The following is a 19,920-nucleotide window of genomic DNA, read 5'->3' as shown; positions in this document are numbered from 1 at the left end:
AAAATGTTGATTTTGCTAATTATATAGGCCAATAGGAAATGAAAATATTATCAAATCAATATGCCGTTCATACTTTTATTTTTCCAAATATTTTTCTTCTGTGGTTGTGCATGGGAGGTGTTTTTCAAGGTTTGCAATATGCAGAATAATACCATTTTGCCTGTTATCTGGACGAATAACTTTAATGTAATTGAATTATTTTCATTTGCCATTAGAAAAGTTTCATGTAAAGTACAGAACGTTCCTCAAAATTTTATATTTCCGTATTATTTTTACGCATTTCATACGAGCAAGAATTCAAAAAGGTTCTGTTTTTCAACTTTGCCTGAAGAAAACTGAATCACTTTATTATATACACTTATCATTTTTGCCACGGAGCTGAAACTAGTAAGATGCCCTCAGAGGAAAGACAACAGTTTCCTTCTTGGGGGCTTACAGCTTGAGGTAACTGATAGTTTCTACTTAATGACATGGTTCGATTTGTATTATTGGAGGATTCTTGTCTGTGAGCCAAAACCTCGACCAAATTTGGGGTAATTTTGCATTGTATGTCTTCTGGTTTGAATCCCCTGGCATCTATTATCAATTCAAATCTATCTTGGTGGAAGAACACGGTGTCCATTCTGAGAGCATGAAAATAATTGCCACTTTCTGAATCTTTGTTTATAATATCTTTGAATTCAAATCCGAATTCTTTCAAAGCATTCCTTGCACCTTGAAAACATTTATCTTCGAGGAAAGACAGACTTTGTTTGACTGGAACTACTAATTTTGAGGATTTTGAGAATAGAGACATATTTTGTGTGAAATACTGAAATTTCATTTTTGTTGTTCACTCATGATTTAGTTTTGAAAGTCTTGACACCAATGACAGTAAATACGGGATTTGTATGCAAATTAATTTAATTCGAAATTGGGCAGTTTAGTTTAGTTAATTTAAAAAAACAATTTTCATATGTAATGTATTAATAGATGGTAAAAATGTTGAAGCCCAGTCATGCATTTCTGAATTTCGCAACTCACAAAAATATACATGCTTTTTGATTTTTGCAAATGAAGTCCATAGAAAAAAGATAAAAAAGTCAATGTTGCCAATGCCAATATAAAATTATCAAATTTCATAATCTCACTGATTTCACCATCAAATTCCCCAACACAATTAGAAATTCCCCGAACTATTCCCCACACGCAAGTTCGGTATCAATTTTATTGTTCTGGTAAGGTGGTCATGGTCCCACTGGTTGTCAACGCCATGGTATATGAATAAAATGAAGCGCAGAGAGGCCACATATTTTTATTGTTTCTTAGAAATTTAGACTTTATACTCAAAATTTGGACTTCAAAACCGACATCTCTGAAATAACACATTAAGTTACATGTTTTTCATCTTCATTTCTCTAGAGATTTTCCACAAAAAACACCCATTTCACTTTAACAACATACTTAGATATACAGTTTGAGTGAGTACAAACGAAGAACGATATCGTTTTTGTATATAGACTAACCTCTATATACAATGATATCGTCAATAGTTTTTCTGGAAATTTTCATTAAATTATATCTATTTTTATTGTAACCCAGAAGATGGCGACAAACGTCGCTCAAACGTTGGCAATTGAATTTTGAGTAAATGGGTACGTGGTTTTATATCCAGCTGCCAGTGAATACCTCGCAATCAGAAATAATTAACCATAATAAAATAAAAACGACTTGCACGATTCGAATCATACAATACTATTTTATAATATCACAAAAGTGATACCTTTCAACATGAGTTGAAACAACTCGAAATATGCCAACATAATAGCATTTATTTACAAGGGAAGTCATGAGTTCTAACGACATGCGTCCAGATTGCTTCTCATTCCTCTCATACAGCTGAATATTCACGTATGTTTGATTAACTCTTGTATTGCTCAAATATGGACCAGATTTTTAGGCTATTGATTTGTCGAATATAAAGGTAAACAAATCTCCGTTCTTGTCTTGAGAATGTGCTCAAGATATAATCAAAACGTATAGAAACCGCTTGGTTTTTGTTTCGGTCAAAAACTCTCGACGCGAGAAATGAGTTTGAACCAACTTTGTATACATGTCGGTAGATGGTGTAAGAACCAAAATCTGTCGCTCTTATTCTGTTGAGATCTTCAATTAATAGACCAAAATGTCACCTATTATCAATTTTTACCTAAATGTACACCAGATCAAAAATTGAAGTGCCAACTTGACATTGTCAAGTAGTGTCACTTGTACTCAGAAACAGTGAATGGAATATTGAAATTCATGGGATATTTTCATTTATTTATCAAGAGTTGAGGTTGAGAGTTTTTGACAAAATATTTTACATAAGGATGAGTTCCAAGCAGGGCCGTAGCGAAAAGATAAACCAGGGGGGGAGGGAATCCAAATTTTCCCAACCACACCAGCAAAATTTCCCAACTTTCGAAGAAATGAAAGCCGAAGGATTAGTTACTACTATAATATATTAATTTTCTTACTTAGCTATCCAAAGATTGGCTGAATGCTTATGCCCGTTAGGGTATGCACAAAAAAAATAAATTTTGGTGATTATAAAAATAATAATGGGAATTATTCTACTTTGGACCAAGGTCCTTGGTCTTCCACCATGTCCACCATGTATAGAAATATTCAATACAAATGAAAGGAAACAACACTCTTTAGGACTGTTTTCTTACTTGGGAGAAATTATTTTTTTTTGAAGATTTCAAACAACTCAGAATTCTCTTGGAGGTTGGGAAATCCCAACCTCCTCCTGGTTCTTTCCCTTTTCTTATTACCTTTCTTTTTCTTTTCTCTTATTTTCATTTTTTAAATTTTTATTCATTTTTTACTATTATTTTTTTCTATCTTCATGGCCCAAAATTTCCCAACTTTTCCCAACTTTTTCCCAAGTCGATCAGATCAGCTATACTCTATGCATTTTAGATATTATTATGAGTTTGTAATTTTCTATTACAACATTTTTTGAAATGAGTATAAAATTATTATACAACTTGACCCGTGGAAATCCTAATCATCTTAAGACTAGGGCGCGATTGTCTGTTTATTGGTGCTATACATTTAGGAATATTGTGAATTCGAAAAAGGGTCAGAAGATGATTAATCAAAAATTGGGATATTAGATTTATCGAATCTCGCAGTAATGAATGGTTCAACTGAAAATTGTCAACATGAATAAATATTTTGAGTTGAAAATTTTCAATAGAATTCCCCAAATTCAAATTTAAATGTTGGTACCTGCTATATCCGTGTTCCATAAAAACGCTAGCGACACCTATATCCTTCTTCATCAAAAGTTGGCGTTGTTCTCTTAGGGGTGTAAAGGGATTTTGTTTCAAGAAAGTAATTATTAATTTTTACTTGCATTTCTCAAAATACTTATTGAAAGTGTGTTGAAACCAAACATTTAACTCAGGGGGCGTTTCGAAAAAGGTGAGCTTTTATCAACGAGCGTGTACAATTATTTATGTGGAGGTTTTTAATAAATGTTTGAGGCCGCCATGATGGCGTCTTGAAGCCGCTTCACTTTTTGATATTCCATTAATTATTTTCTTTCATTTTTCAGATCCGACCATGGCGTCGGAACAATTTTCTTTGTGTTGGGATAATTTCCACAAAAATATGAGTTCGGGTATGAATTCGTTGTTGGAAAATGAAGACTTGGTTGATGTTACGCTTGCTGTGCAAGGCAAATGTTTAAAAGCTCATAAAATGGTGCTTTCCGTGTGTAGTCCATATTTTAAAGAACTTTTCAAATCAAATCCGTGTCAACACCCGATTGTTTTCATGAAAGACGTTAGTTTTGAAGCTTTAAGTGATTTACTACAGTTCATGTATCAGGGTGAAGTACAAGTTAGTCAAGAAAATTTAACCACTTTTATCAAGACTGCCGAGGCCTTACAAATCAAAGGACTCACGGGAGACGGCAATGTAAGTTACTTTACATCATCAATCATTGTAATTACTGTCTTTTTCTGGCATCAGTATTTGTTATTGTCACCTTTTTTCAACCTGCCCATACCACCTTCACCGATTTCTGTCAATATTCTTGCTCATCATTCTGTGAATTTATATGAAAATGGCGAATCTGATACATTTCCTTGTATTTACCAGATTTTTATGTTTATTTTTGTTGTAAACATGAATTAAAAGTAAATATTGGAATAGGATGATAACATTATAATGAATTTTAATACAAATTAAAAGTGAATGAGAATAGTTGATACAGAAACACTACCTCTATCTCATTGGAATGTCACAGGGAGGAAAACATGAATTTTTATCATGTATTATTATGCCTACATTGGGACAATGAAAGAATATACATGTTTCATCAATTATATACATTCTTGTGAATGTCCCTTTAAATTTAGGCAATAAAATGAAATAAACTTGCATGCAATATTTTGCATAATAAAGAGTTCTTTACATTACTTTAATTAATTCTCCATGCCATTACCAGCATTACCTTTGTTTGTATACATTTTTCAGTATCATTAAATATCATATGAAGAAAAATTATGGTCATTGTTTGCACTTATCCTTTTTTTGATCAACAAAAAGTGCCAAAATCTGACTGACAGGTATAGTTACTAGTTATTAGGTTTAATTCTGTGGTATTGTTGCATATGCCCACTAAAAGTAGTTTTGAACATTGTTTTGACTTTAATATTTTTGTCAGCTTATGAACAATCTGAAGTCAAAACTTGGTGGCCCATTCTTTTGGAGGTACTGCCACTCAGAAGTTGAAACTGATGATCAAACAAATATTTTAGGAACTCCTAGCAATGAAAATTGATAAGTGACGAAGCATTCACCCACTTTAAAAGTTTCCTGAATTCAAAACTTCAGTTCACTAGAATTTTTATTGTTTTCAATATTATGAAAAGTCAAAGTACAAACATTTTAACAGATTTTGAAAATTTCACTTTGCTTTACCCTAGAAGACAAAACAGATTTATTACTTATTGTAAATCTTTCTTTGTTAGCCCTTAACATAAATTGTATTTGTCAATTCATCCTCCTTTGATTTTGCCCAATTTTGAAAAATTTACTTATCTTTGCCCTAGTTGAATGAATCTGTATTTTGGCAACCCTGATTAACTAATGCTAGACTGTTTTTGACAATCAGTTATCAAGTTTAAAATAAAACTGCTGTTGTAATTGCAGTGATAATTGCAGCAACTAATTGCATACACTAAAAGTTGCAAAGTATAAAGCGGTTTTATGACATTACATTTCATTTGTTGCTCTATGATTGAAATTATTTATGTGAAGAGCAGAGGTAAGAGACATATTTACTTTTAACTGATTATTTCAAAAATACAGCTGATTTTTTACTTCTAGATTTAAAAAATTCAATATCTCAAATTATCTATAGGACAATAAAATGTAAGCTTTTTTGTTTACTACATAATTCTCTAAATGTCACTTTTTTACACCTTTTCTAAAATATTTATCATTGAATTCATTTTTATAAGTTATGAAAACAAAATTTCAATAGGTTGAATACCAAAAATTCTAAAAACATTTATTTGTAAGTTGGTTTTCATATATTCCTATGGATTACATTTGAATGCAAGCTGGCTAATTTATTCTGTAAATCCGGCCAGTGCGATGGTAATTGGCAATGAACAGAAATGAATTGAAATGTGAAAACTTGGATCCTATGAACTGTTTATATATATATATATATATATATATATATATATATATATATATATATATATATATATATATATATATATATATATATATATATATATATATATATATATATATATATATATACAATTAGAAAAGACTTCAATCTCATTCCCATCTGCTACAGTTAACCTTTAACTTTGTCTGGTCAGGTGTTAAAACTGAGGAAACTTGAGTAGTAGTCTGAATAACATATGTAAAATGGAAGTTCTATATACTATAATGTAAATCCAGTTTCAACTTATTAAAGTTTGCATAGTAGGCCACTATTCCTACTTATGTTGAGGTCATGTGCTGAGAAATTTTTATTTTTTATTTGGCATTTGAAGGCTCTCAATCTAATGTATTTGAGAAAAAAAAGAGGAATATACAACTGAGTACTCATTGATGTGCTGAACTTGCAATGCAACAGTTAACTATTGCAGACCTGCTAAAATTTCAATTATTCTCACACCAAATGTTACACTGCTAATCAGTGACATTATTAAAGAGTCTTAAATATATTGTGAGAATTCTTATGCCAGAAAAAGATTGACAAGAAAAAATTAACTGAATTAACAATGTATAATTGTTATAGGGTTCTGCTGACGTTGAAGCCAATGACCCACAAGAGAAACCAACACGCCCCATCGAAGAATACAAACCAGTTCCTCGCCCAAAGAAGCAACAGCCGGCGCCCTTACCTACACCCTCAGTTAAACGTCCTCGGCTGAGTGTCTCCTCAGATTCACAACCGTTACCTCCAACAATCACAAAAACTGAACCCGTTGCCTCCGTTCAACAGGTCGGATTGACTCCCGAACCTGCTATCCAATTCAAGATGGAACCCTATGACCAAAATCAGTCTTTGTTGGATGAGACAGGGGATGATAACTTTGGTGACGACGCTTTGGATGATACCGCAGGAGACGACAACGAGGATTATTCTATGATGGAGAGCGGAGTTGGGGACGAAGAACCCCAAGCAGGAACCAGTACTGACGGCGCAGGCGAAGGACAAGGTAGGTGGTCTGTTTTGGTTGCAAAATGGTTCCTGCAGAAGGTGTAGCTAAGGTCAGGGGGTGTGTTGCTATAGTTTTGAGCTGTTGTGTCGGTTATAGGTGCAAGGATTTGAGGAAAGAAGGCGACAGTTTACTTGAATTTTTGAAGTATTGCGTTTAGGTGACGAGAAACTGAGCTAATGTTGAACTGTATTCCAAAAAAAAATTAGGCATATTTCAATTTGAACAGAGGGAGGCAGTGATTTTTTTTATATATGTCTGATGAACTGTGATTAGGAACTGATTGCTGGTCATTTGTAAGTAAAATTGAAAGGGTGTGACTTGAAATGTTCAAAAACATAGTCATGTACTTTTCCTTGCTATGTTTTTTTTCAGTTTCCTACCTAGTTGGCCTTTGTTTTTTACTTAAATGATTCTTGCAAGAATAACAGTTTTGTTGAATTTTTCTAACAAAGAACGTCCGTCTGTAATGTCATAAATTTCATGAAGTTAAGATCTTCCTTAGTAAGAAACAGATATCATACTGTTGATGTCTGAGATTCCATACAAATTGTTTTCAAAGAATTTTAAAATCTTCGAATATCTACTGGGCAATAAACGGTTTCTATCTGAGAAAATGAGAGACCACAGTTATATTTGGGTACAGTCAAAATCAAAACTTGATCCTGAAATGATCCCTCAGTTAAGCATGAAAAATATATATTTTGATAATGTGCAGATATCATTGATAGTCCTACAACTCTATAAGACAACAGGATGAGACCACTAGGAAAATTCTGTGTGATGTGTATTTCGAGTAATACACCCCCATGTTTTTTTTTTCAATAGATCATTCCTGTGCAGTGTTGCTAACATGGTTTCCCATTGGAATAGCTCACATTTTCTAGGTCGCTCATGTAAACCATTTCAATACGAAAGTTTTCATTTATTTAATTTTTTTTTGAGAGAAAAGTCGAATATTCACAATTTTATAAGAATTTTTGAAATTATGTGAAATATGGTAATGAAATGTAATAGTTTCCCTTTTATAAGTTATCTGTTATGTGTCAAGTATTAAAAATACCATTTGATAGTTTAACACACGGTCAACTCACGAAAGGAAAATCATTGACATTTTTTAAATAACAGTATTTCATATAATTATGGATAGTCACAACTTTTTCAAAACACTTTAAATAAGAAATGAAAGCTTTCCATATTGAAATGTTCTACAGAAATAACCCAGATAATGTTGGAGCTGTCTTCTTAACCAAAAAGTATGTTGGTAACACCACAAGTTGAAATTATTTATTTAATTTTGATTTAGCTAGTCAATGGAATTGAAATTAGTTTGTTATCCATTAAAATTATATATTATCTCTAATAAGTTTAGTTACACCTTTTTCAGGACCTTACCATGCATAACCTTAAATAACAATCATTCAGCAAATTTGCAATTCTTATCATCAAATACAATAAATTTATTATTTAAGGTTTTGCTTGGAGTGGATTGTTTCATTTTTGTTCGTTATGTGGTTTTTAGATAGTAGCATTTTGTATGTTTTTGTGTTTGTCAATATTTCTGATTATCGTTTATAATAATTATTATAAACAAATTTTTTTTCATTCAGCTGAAAATGATAGATTTGATTATTTTATTAATCAAATCAAGATAATAAGCTGAGTTAGTGGTGGTGTCCAAACATGTTGATTCTTCAACCATATTGGTTGATGGATTGTAATTAAAGTGAACATACATTTATTCTTCAGCTGTATTGGTTGATGGATATTTGCTTATTTCAATTTTTGAAATAATCAATTGAATCAACTTTCAAGCAATTAGGTGAACGCTAAGTTAGTAATATTTTCCTTTGAAAATGTTACTCATAATGTGTTTCTGAGAAGTAATATTTTTGTTTAAAAATATTATATTTGAACACCATTTTGAACACTGAGGTAAATTGTTTGGAAAGTATTATATTGAATATTATTGTAATTATAATAATATTCATTTTTATTATTTTCCATTTCCAGTTCAAATTTGCCTTAACTTTGTTTAGAGTTAAAGCTAGTGAAATTAGTAGGGGCGAAAGGGTAGCAGTGGCTAATGGGGATAAAATAAATTTTTCCAGTTCTCAGGATTTTGAAAGGTGCAACAATTTTTATTTGAATTTGCTGTAGTGGTTCAAAATTGAATTGCCTTGAAAAATAATCCTATGAGTGACGAAATATTTGAGAGCATTATTTCACAAGTGACTTTCAGTGTATTTTGGAAATAGTGGACTCCTGATGAATTGAGTAGGGTTCAGTTGATTTGAAATATTGTGAATTTTTGTTTCCAACATTTCAGGCCGTCGAGTGATCCTTCGGAAAATATTTGAGGTATCATAATTTGAAATCTCAATTTTCACAAATCTCTTGAATTTCAAGCGATATAATGAAGTTTGCTAGTGAAAGAAGTAAAACTGTTTCAATTTTTCTGTGTAAGTGAATTTTTTCATATGAAGTGGTTTTTGTAAGTTTTCAGTTTTACTGTTACTTTAAATGAATTAGTTTTTAATTATATTTTACTCAGAATAGCAATTTTTCTTATTTTTCACTATTGAAGATGAAATATTTCGTGACATAATCCAGCCTCCATAAGTGAAGTGTGACATTGAAACCTCTATTATGAGAAAAAGTTTCATATTTCAGGCTGTTTCATCAATGATTACTTCCCATTGTGAAATTGCAGGAATTCTGGAATTTTTTTTGGTATAAATCATCAATGATTCTACCTGTCTACTTTTCAGGTATGCTTGATTTTTGTTTTATACTATTTAAAGGTTGGATGTCACCTTTTTTTGTGACATTTCATGTGGATATAATGCTAAATACAATTTTACTTGGCTACTTTCCAGATGTAATTGTTATTGGTATTATATCTACATGAAATGTAGGCTGATATTCTAAAACATGATTTCAAAATAATTTTGCAACAATTGATCCTACTATCTTAATCGGATATACAATTCTGTCTTCAATGCACATTTTATAACCTTTTTGCAAAAGAACTAAATTATTTCATTTCACAAAGAAACGCCAAGTATCATGTTCATTACTTTGAAACAGATTATCAACATGCGTGAATCCTGTCTTGAAGCACTAAAATGAAAATGAATTACTTTTTCATTTTGATTGTAGTGTTTGTAGACTCTGCAGAATGTTTTTTGCTTAATGAATTGATATCGGAGCGAATTCGTTAGCGATATCTGATTTGATCAATCAAAACTCATCTGGAAGGATTTTCGAGTGTTTTCATTGATCTGAGTATTGATTTTTGCCTGGTGTTTTTTTTTGAAATTGAAAAGTAACTTAGAGTTATTCTTCATATAGTTGTGGTTTGTTGTGGTTTCACAAACCATTGCATTCCTTCAGTTTTCATCTGGATCTCCTGTGGCAAAACCTTCAATGTAATTAAAAGTCGAGCTTGAATCTGACTCAACTGTAAAAATCTTGTTGAACTCATTAAAAATTTATATATCATTAACATACTCTTCATGAACCTGGTATTTTGACGACACTTCAATAAATATTGAAAATTCATTAGTTTCAAGTGAGAACATTTGTTGGCATGTTTTACTTGAACAATGAATTTCGTAACGGAATGGTTAGATTTTACCAAACAAATCACTATATGCAGGAATTCTGAGAAAATTTTACACAATATGTTTTGGATCTTTCAGTTGCCTTTTTCAGAACATCAACTTCAAAATTACAGTGGTCCCAAATTCATTGTATTTTTGAATATTTTAATGAAAAATAATAGATTTTTGTTATGAAAAATTTTCAACTGGGAGCAAAACAAAGTCAGGGCTAACTTTTAAAATAGGCTTTTATGGACGACGTCAAGATTAGAGTGCTTGAAATTCGGGTTGGTAGGTCAAGGTCGAATGGAAAATGTACCAAATGTTTTGTTTGCTACTGCAGCACACATCTTTAATGCGTTGACTCTGAGAAGTGACTTGTCAGTTGTTGCTGATACTTCGAGATGTTACTTATCCTCGCAGTCAAATCATATATTATTTATGATGATTGCTTTAGTAGGAGACTAAACGTTTGGCACAAGTTTCATTGGAACAAGGCCTACCAGCCCGGATATTGTTCTCTCTAATTTCTTATTGAATACCACAAGTTTTTAAATTGTTTCTAGAATTATTTGAGTTTTACATTTTATGAGAAATTTGTGAAGTTTAAATAATGTCCTGAAGTATCTTAAGCACTTGTGTTGGTTTTAATGGCATTGCCCATTATTAGACTACGGACAGTAGCTGTGTCGTTTCTCTCAGTAGAACTTTCTACTATTAGTAGAACTTCTACTAATAAAAATTATTGGGCAAGAGAAAATCCCTTCGATTTCTTTGTCTTGAATTTGTGAAATATGTCTAGTTTATGATTTTCAAAAGCTAAAATAATGGACATATTTCACCAGTTCATATAGGGAATATGATAATTCGTCTTTAGTGTCATTTGTTTTTCTAAGCTTTGAAGGTGATTTATGAAATTTCCTTCAAGAAACGAGCGTAACATTCTTATGTCAAACTATTTTGATTCACGTGATTCTCAAACTAAGAATATTTCAATAAATTCACACACAACCAATCAAGGAATGGTAGTTATTTTTTCTACCTCATATGATTGATTTTATAAAAGTTAGTGTCGTTTAGAGTTTGTAGATGGATTATCTGGGTGTTCTTAATGTCTTTTCTTTTAAAAATGAAAAAGACATTCATTGAGAACATCCATTTTTTGGATATCTTGTAAATGTCCACCTTAGGATATTCGTTCCAAGGCCACCGAGGGATATCTTATAAACATCCATTTCATGTCAAGGGTATTTCGACCTGAATAAAACTTGAATTGAATATCTGTAGGATATCCAGTATTGTATAGGTTGGATATGTTTAAGGTAGTGGGTATTCTAATTGACCCTGTGTAACTTCTGGTAAGCAATTCAGGTAAGTATTTTTGGTACCCCTAAAGGTTTGTAGGATAGTGCAATGAAAATCACCTTCATCAAATTCTCAGATTGTAACCATTTCCACCACATTTTGTCAACCAAATTGCCATCAGGAGAATTAATAACAAATAAATGTTGGTTGAAATCACAGGGTACAAATATTTTTCCTGGTATTTCCAACTTGTACGGACAACATGTTTAGAGACATGGCTTGAAGTATAAGGATTTGACAAATGTGATTTTCACCAGCTGATCAGTGCAAGTTATTATTGTAATTTCTTCTTGTTTTAATAATACACTTTTGCTTTTTCCATTGAATTCATCATTGGAGTTGATAACATCGAGAATACAATTTAAAAGTTACTATTTTACTTTTTGATGATTTTCACTAACTTAAATGTCTTTTTCAACTTGAACGTTAAATCCACACGATATGCTATATTTCTGTTTGAAATACTACAATTTTTCATAGGAAAAAAAATTTGAAAATAGTAAAAGTCATACTTTTATGTAGCACTGAAAACTTGTTTTTATTTTGAAAGCAGTAAATGTTTATATAACTTTATTCAATGTCTCATATTTATTTGTATATGTTTTCTAAAGTCAACTTTTTCAAAATTTCTCAGTTTTTTTACTTGAATGTTTCTCGTTGCATACTGAAACTTTCAGGGTACTGTATGTACAACAAAATGTCATTTTAGAATAATTTTCATGTATCCTTGTTATTCAAATTGAAACATTCAGTTGAAATTATACTACACTTCCTACTAACTGATCATACTAACAATGAATTTAATTATTGAACATATTTTGATGAAAACGAAAAAACTGTATTTCTAGATGTGATATGTTCACAAATACTATGTATGATTTTGTGATATATATGGTTTGCGAGAGATACATATGATTGCGAGAGATGTATGTGAATGGATAGTGTTTACTTGCAAAAGATATATTGGATGTGTAAGAATATATGAAATTTCTAAAGTAGTTGTGAATATAGAACATAGGTGAATGCCGTTTTTTTATGAGACAGATTTTGTAACGATCAGTCAAATATTTCACACTTCGTTTAATTGCATAACATTTTTAGCCACAAGGAAATTTATTATACATTTTAGAATTATTTCTGGAATGGCATCTTGTATTTATTTTATTGCATGGTCTAAAACTATTTACTTTTTCAAAACAAGGAACATTGTTGAAAATAACCTGTTTGGTAGTTTTCATATTGTTTAATGCGAATTTTTGGGACTTTCTGTAGCTAGCTTTTAATAAAATTGCTTCACCATAGCCTTTCTTTGACAAAAGGCACCAACCTGTTTGGTAAACTGTTTGTTTTTGAGATCATTTGTATACTACTGTTTATCAAAACTTTGTGGTGATTGAGTGATTGATTTGTAGTTCCCTGTAAGGTTAGTTGCAAAGTTTAAGGAACACCCGAAGGAAATTATAAGTATCAAATCAATTAAGAGTGTATTCACTGCTGATTGCACGTCTAAATTAATTGGATACATTTTCTCACCTCTTTATTTCATTTGTATTTCAAAGTAAATTGCTATTAGTTTTCTCACAAACTATTGTTTTTTCCGAGATATTTCTAATATAAAGGTAGATAGGTCAAAATTAGATGTTATCTTCAAAATTCTGTTATTCGTAAAAATTCTATTTTTCTTGTTATGAAGCTAGGATTATATTGATTGATATTCATGTTAATATATTGACTATCTCATTAGAACTTGGTTTATAATCTTGTTTAAACATTAGTTGACAAACTGCCGTTGAAAGAAGTAATATATATTTTTTTGGTGACAATTTGTCATTTCACAATATTTTTCTCTTCATCAGATTGTCAACTGATATGTTCAGTGTTATTGTAAAGTTTCCTGCTTTGGATAAGGCGTACTACTTACTCAATCAACATTTTGAAAGAACATTTTTCTCCCACATCGAGTCGCTTTTGAATATCTAGGTCACTGAAATTTAGCCAAGATTCTGGTGGTTACAATTTGATCCAGCGCTTCTCTTCATATGAATTATATAGCGGATATTTAATCTATCACTTCACCACTTCTTTTGCCGAGAGTGAATATCTACCACCTGACATGGCCGAGTTTGCTGTAGGACACTTGGTGCACCATGCTCAACTTGGATGGATAATTATTATTTGCAATATGGAACAAACTGAAAAATAAAAATCTTATTTCCTGAATTGTCTCATTTTATTCAATTTTCCTTTACTGTATAGTGCATAATAAATTGAATAACTCCATTCATTCATAATTAAGATATACTGAGTAAGTCACGATAATTTAGAAATTAATATTGAAAGGGTATATTTTTAGGAGAGATTAATTTTTGGGAAAGTTTTTGGCCTTCTACTTCTCCATCTTGATACAAAAAATGTGTGAATCCTCCAAAAATTAACTTTTTACAAAGATGTGTAGATCATGCAAAGAAGTAATTTTCAGACACAAATCTGGAAGAAAAAGCCTTGCTGAAACAGCTACTCTCATGTAAACATTGAATTAAACGAAAGAAAAGTACTTTTGAAACAAATACTTTTATCTGAACGCCGACTTTAATGAACAGTTTTCTGTAGTGTCCGACCAAAACTGGTTTTTACGACTGAAACCGAATTTCGGCAATGGTCTCAGTTTCGGCCGAAACCGAAACTTCCTTACAAGGATTATGTTTTGAGGGAAAAATAAAGAAAACGTTATTATAATCAGTCAAGTCTTTATTTTTTATCTTCAAATCACAATGTTATGCTGTCTTTGACATTTTTACTTATTGATAATCAACATAAAAAACCCTTATTTAAGAAAACATATTAATTGCACCTCAAAAATATTTAAAATAGGTGGGGTGTTTATTTGAGTAGGTGTAGATCCTTCTTTTGAATATTATTGATGGGTTTTCAAAAAGATTAAACATAAATTACTTATTTGAGTTGTTACCTTATATCACTTCTATGAAATTTAACAAGCCGAACATGACCGATCACAGCGCGGGAACTCCCGAATGCAGTTTCTGTCGTAGTTTCGGCAGGTTTGCCGCCGAAACCGAAACCCGTTTTTTTGCCGAAACTCGACCGAAACCGAACTTCGGTCGGACACTACTTTTCTCTATTCCATTTGTATTCCAAACATTCATAATGGAATCGAATTAAATATCATTCATAGGATTCCTACGCAATATAGTTAATGAAAGAAGTAAAGATGACATCGGTTGTTTAGCAGTGAGGATGACATGTCAGTGAAATTTTACTTCTTTCATACATTATATTGTGTAGTAATCCTGTGAATGATATATAATTCGATTCCATTATGAATGTTTGGAATACAAACGGAGTAGAGGAAGGTGCTTTTCGTATAATTCAGGGTTCATATAAAAGTATGTTTCGAAAGTACTTTTTTTTGTGCCATTCAATGTTTATATGAAAATAGCTGTTTCGAGAGGGCTTTTTTTTCAGTTTGTGTCTGAAAGTTACTTCTTTGCATGATCTGCAAATCTTCTCAAATAATTAATTTTGAAAGTGATTGCTTTCTTCCTTTCTTTGTAAGATTCTCACATTTTTTGTGTCAAGATAGAGAAAGAAGTAGGAGGCCAAAAATTTCCTTTCCCGAGAAATTCATGTTTCAATATATTCACAAACGCATTAAGATATGAAATATTGAAGGAAGGTCAGATTCCTGAACTTGTTCATAATTATTTAAATTGGAAAGACTGCTACTAAATAGATCATGGTTTCCGATAAGGATTTCCTAGGAAGCACATGTATGTTTTCTATGTTGGCTACTTTGTGTATTTGTCATTACTGCCAGATGTCGACATGTAGTTCATGCATATATTGTTCATTTTTTAGTATTATTTGTTTTTTATTCGTATTCATCTCCTATTTAATATTCTCAATATACAATACACTAATGACACAAACATGTGCTTCATCCAAATGATATCCTTATCCGATATGGTCTATTTATTATCTTCAATGATTTGTTCTTTGTATTCATTTCTTAAATTTCTAACATTTCTATTGCTAATAATTGAAACCTTTGTTTTATTACTGAAACGAAATATCAACTAACTAGGTATGGCTTCTAGTTATTTTCAAATAAGTTAATTTCCTGTTACTTGTAAATAGAATTTTAAAGAAATAGGTGATTCAGTACTATGATTTTTAGTGTCACAAAATAGTGTGGTTTTATAAATATGAGATACAACCCCACTCGAACAAGAGAATGATTTTTTTACAATGAGGCTTTATGCAAAAAATTGGTATATTTGATTCAATTGACCTCAAATCAGGTCATTAGAATCCTTACTTGTGATTGAATCTTCAATTCTGAAACAAATCAAATTACAATGATATTCGGTGGTTTGAGTAGAGTTGAATTTCACATTAAAAACATTGTTCACCTTTATTCTTTTGAATTACAACTGCTATAGCTGAAATTGAAAATCAGTAGTGATTCGAAAGATATGATGAAATAATAAATTAGAAAAAAAATCCGGAGATTACAAAATTGGAAAATTAACTGAATGATGAAATCCTAAATATTTAACATTCTCAATCCAAAACTAGGTTACTATTTATTATTCAGAATTATAATCGCCAAATGAATATTTATCTAATTTTCTAATAGCACTTTTTCATTTTGGGCGTTGAGTCCCCCTAACGGATGCAGAAGTTTAGGGATGTCAAATAGGTACGTTACGGTGGGTAACCTATCAAGTCGACATACATACACAGTGAATCACGATATATAAAATTGGATCAATTTTTTCAAAAAAGACCGAATATCATTTTTACCTAGTCTTTTTGAGGTACGTTAACGGTTGGTAACCTATCAAGTCGACATACATACAAAGTGATTCACGATATATAAAATTGGATCAATTTTTTCAACTGAAGTCTTTTTGAGGTAACTTTTTTTTAGTTTGAAAATTCGTAAAATATCTATGAAAACTGTCGTACACATACTCTTCAAAATGGGTTCAATATTTCCGATTCTTTATTTTTTTTTAAAGTAATGCAAACCATCTCTGTGATTGTATACAGACGTTTATTTAGGAGGGATTATTTTCTTCCAGCTTGCATCTGAAAGTAACTTCTATGAATGATCTACTCATTTAAAGGGTTTATCTTGAATTTGATTGTCCTTTGGAAGGTTTTTTATGAATATGGCAAAAAGCCAAGAATATTTGTCTGTTGGAATTCATTAAATCAGTCCGGTGCTTCAGAAAACGGCATCAAAGTAGCGGTTTAGTGAAAGGGAACGTGACGTCACCAGATATACGAAATGCCGAACTAGTTAGGAATTGTCATTAGTTTCAGTTGCTGTAAAAGAGGTGTGGAAGTTGATTATTCTTGGTCGTGCCTATTTGCGTGGAAGTAAAAAGGATAAAAAAAGTTTAAAAAAAGTATTATCTGTAATTTCAATGTAATGATGCAATAAATTCCATGTATAGGTACCTATTAATGTTTCTCACTGGTGCAAATTTTTTGGATTTAGTTAACTGGATTTCAGAAACGCTTTCAAATCAATTAATTTGATTAAACATTCGGTCATTATTATTAAATATTTTACAACCATGAATAAGTCTACCTGTAGTTGAATTACTTGTCAGCCATAATGAAACTCTGTTGGACTGAACACACCTTCATTCTCTAACATTAAATGCTTCTCTTTATACTAGTTCAGATGTCGTTCAAACGCGTACCAACAATCACACATTCACCCCACACTAGCATTTTGATAATGATAAAAGATATCGATTTGAAATTTCTGCTATTGTATTCTGGATGATGAGCTCTATCAAAATATACAAAGAAAAGGTACAAAATCATATTTGACGGAACGGTCCTATTCAAGCCAGTACCTAAATATTTGTACAAAAACAATTTAATTTCATTATTTGTTGAGATCATTATAGTACCTTCTTAATACGATTTATTCAATAAAAAAGTAATTTCAAAACTTTTTGAAGGATATGGCAGATGTCGCTCAACAACAATAATGTGTATATTTTTAATACAGAAATATCAACCTATGTATCAGTTTTGGAAAAGCATTATTAAAAGATGAAACCCAGTGTAACGTATACATTTATTATTTCGAAAAAAGGAAGCTTTTTGGCTTTCTACTTCTCCACGAACATTGTGGAAAACTCAAAAAAAAGAAGAAAAATATAACTTGAATAAAACATCATTTTGAAAAGATTTGTATTCATAGAAGTATGTTTCAGATGAAAACTGAAAGAAAAAAAACTTTTTTTTTCCAATTCAGTTTGTAGTACGAACAATCTTTATGGATATAAATCAGGATCATTCACAGGATTTCTACAATGAAAGAGGTAAAATTTCACTTACAAGTTTTGTAATTTTTCCATTGTTTTAATGATTGTGGAGTAAAACGCCAAAAAGCTTTCTTTTCAGATAATATCTCTTCTAGAAATATTCCCTTCTTCAATTTATATTTTTCATGTTTGGAGATTGAAAGACAGGTCAGCATTTTCGGAAGTACACCAATTCGTTTTTTGCTTTGAACAATATTTTTAGAAGATTTATTCAATTATGTAAGTCAGTATCGTTATATTTCACTTGAAATTTATTTATCTCCAAATGATGTGACTGCTAGGCAAAATATTCATTTTTGAGGGCTGTTTCTTTCGATGGTACTGTTGAAGAGGACCAGTTGCTGAAGAGTAAGTATTTTTGGAACTGGGAGTATTGAAGGTAGGAGAGGTTAAGCTTTTTTAATTTTATTTAAATGGTATGGGAAATACTAGTTGATTTTTTTTCTCCAGGTCTCATTGCGAAGTTGGTCATTGAAACTCGCTTTCTTATTTTTTTCACTTTATGCTCGAACGTACAAATACAGATAGGAATGCATTGATTTCATTTATCCAAGTTAATGTTCAAGCCAGTGAGACTTAACTAATCTGCGGATTTCGTCATTTTTACGGCTGGAGATATTAGTAGATTGTTAAGTTCGATGTAAAGTTTTTTAACTAGATAATTTTTAGAGTTTTTTTCTATTATAGCAGATATGATTTCAGGAAATTCCTCTTCATTGAATTTGAAAATATTACGTATATGTTGAGATCGAATATTTCACATGAAATATTTATTTTGGAATAATCTGTGTACATTTTACTCGAAGTTTATATGAGCTCCCGTATTTCCCATACCATTCATAGTTTATGTCGACACGTCTCTTTAGGTCAAAGCAATTCTGTGGTGTAATTATTGAAAACCTTCGGTATTTTTTTTGATTTATACAGGATGACCAAACGGAACCGATATAAGGAATTGCGTCAATATTTCAGGAAAATGCAAGGACTCACCGATTTTTGTTTGATGAATGGCCCCTTTCCGGGTTTTTGAATCGTCAATTTTCACCTGTCATTGAAAATTGGCAGAAGGGTAAAGATCAACTATGAGTTTTAACTGGCATGGGAGTAAGATGTCCAGGGCAGGATTTGAGAGTCTGGAGGCCTCCAGGGCAACGAATTAGTGGAGGCACCTAATTTTTTTGCCACAAAAAAAGTGGTTGTTCAAAACTAATTACTCTAACATATATAAGAAAAAAGGAACACGACGGGCCCTTTGATTTTTTTTATAAAAGTTGAATTTTTAACGCTAAGGAAATTGAAAATTTTCAAAAAGAGAAAGCGGGCTAAATTCGACGCGGTCAATAGATAGTGTCGTTTAAAAATTTCCATTCAATTGATTTCACCGAATACTTTTTAAAATTTTGAGCTCGAAGATACGAGAAGTTATTAGGATGACCAGTAGGGTCAACTAGTTTTGGAATTTTTTTACTTATTTCATTTCTCTTCAATTCGTGGGTACAAATTACACATTGAAAAAAGTATTGCCACTGAAATGTTCGATCAAATAAAAATTGACAGGGAATGGAAACTTGCACTTAGGGTTTTCTGATATATCGATAACAATATGCAAGTATTTTATGTGATGATGGAAAAAAATGTAAAAGTTGCTGGGGTCTCTCCTGTGGTGGCCCCGAGGCAATCGCCTCGCCTGCCCTTCCCTAAATCCGTCCCTGAAGATGTCTTATTTATAAATGTCACCTATTACATCGAACATTAGAATTGGTTTAGATGCTTACCAATTGTATTCATTCTACATTTTGAGGCGCTGCTTGTGTTCTGTAGATTTAACGTTTTAGGTATCCATACGGAAAGAAA

At 31.4% G+C, this 19,920-nt stretch overlaps 1 protein-coding gene across 50 annotated transcripts in view; it reads left to right on the top strand.

Moving 5' to 3' along the window:
* The first annotated feature begins 3,291 nt into the window (after positions 1 to 3,291).
* Positions 3,292 to 19,920, top strand: part of LOC111504582 (uncharacterized) — a 377,607-nt gene continuing 360,978 nt past the window's right edge. For 49 of the 50 annotated variants that reach the window (XM_023159208.2, XM_023159186.2, XM_023159219.2 and 46 more), the window contains exons 1-3: positions 3,292 to 3,453; positions 3,587 to 3,951; positions 6,302 to 6,725. In XM_023159208.2, the coding sequence (XP_023014976.1) occupies positions 3,595 to 3,951; positions 6,302 to 6,725 (781 nt within the window). In that variant the 5' untranslated portion in view covers positions 3,292 to 3,453; positions 3,587 to 3,594. The remainder of the gene's footprint in view (positions 3,454 to 3,586; positions 3,952 to 6,301; positions 6,726 to 19,920) is intronic. The other variant, XM_023159209.2, reaches the window with a different exon arrangement.

The sequence above is a fragment of the Leptinotarsa decemlineata genome, unplaced genomic scaffold (assembly GCF_025532065.1).
Source record: "Leptinotarsa decemlineata unplaced genomic scaffold, Ldec_3_MD MMD2_tig00026328_RagTag_RagTag, whole genome shotgun sequence".
NCBI classification, from domain to species: domain Eukaryota; kingdom Metazoa; phylum Arthropoda; class Insecta; order Coleoptera; family Chrysomelidae; genus Leptinotarsa; species Leptinotarsa decemlineata.
This window is presented reverse-complemented; position numbering and strand designations above follow the sequence as displayed.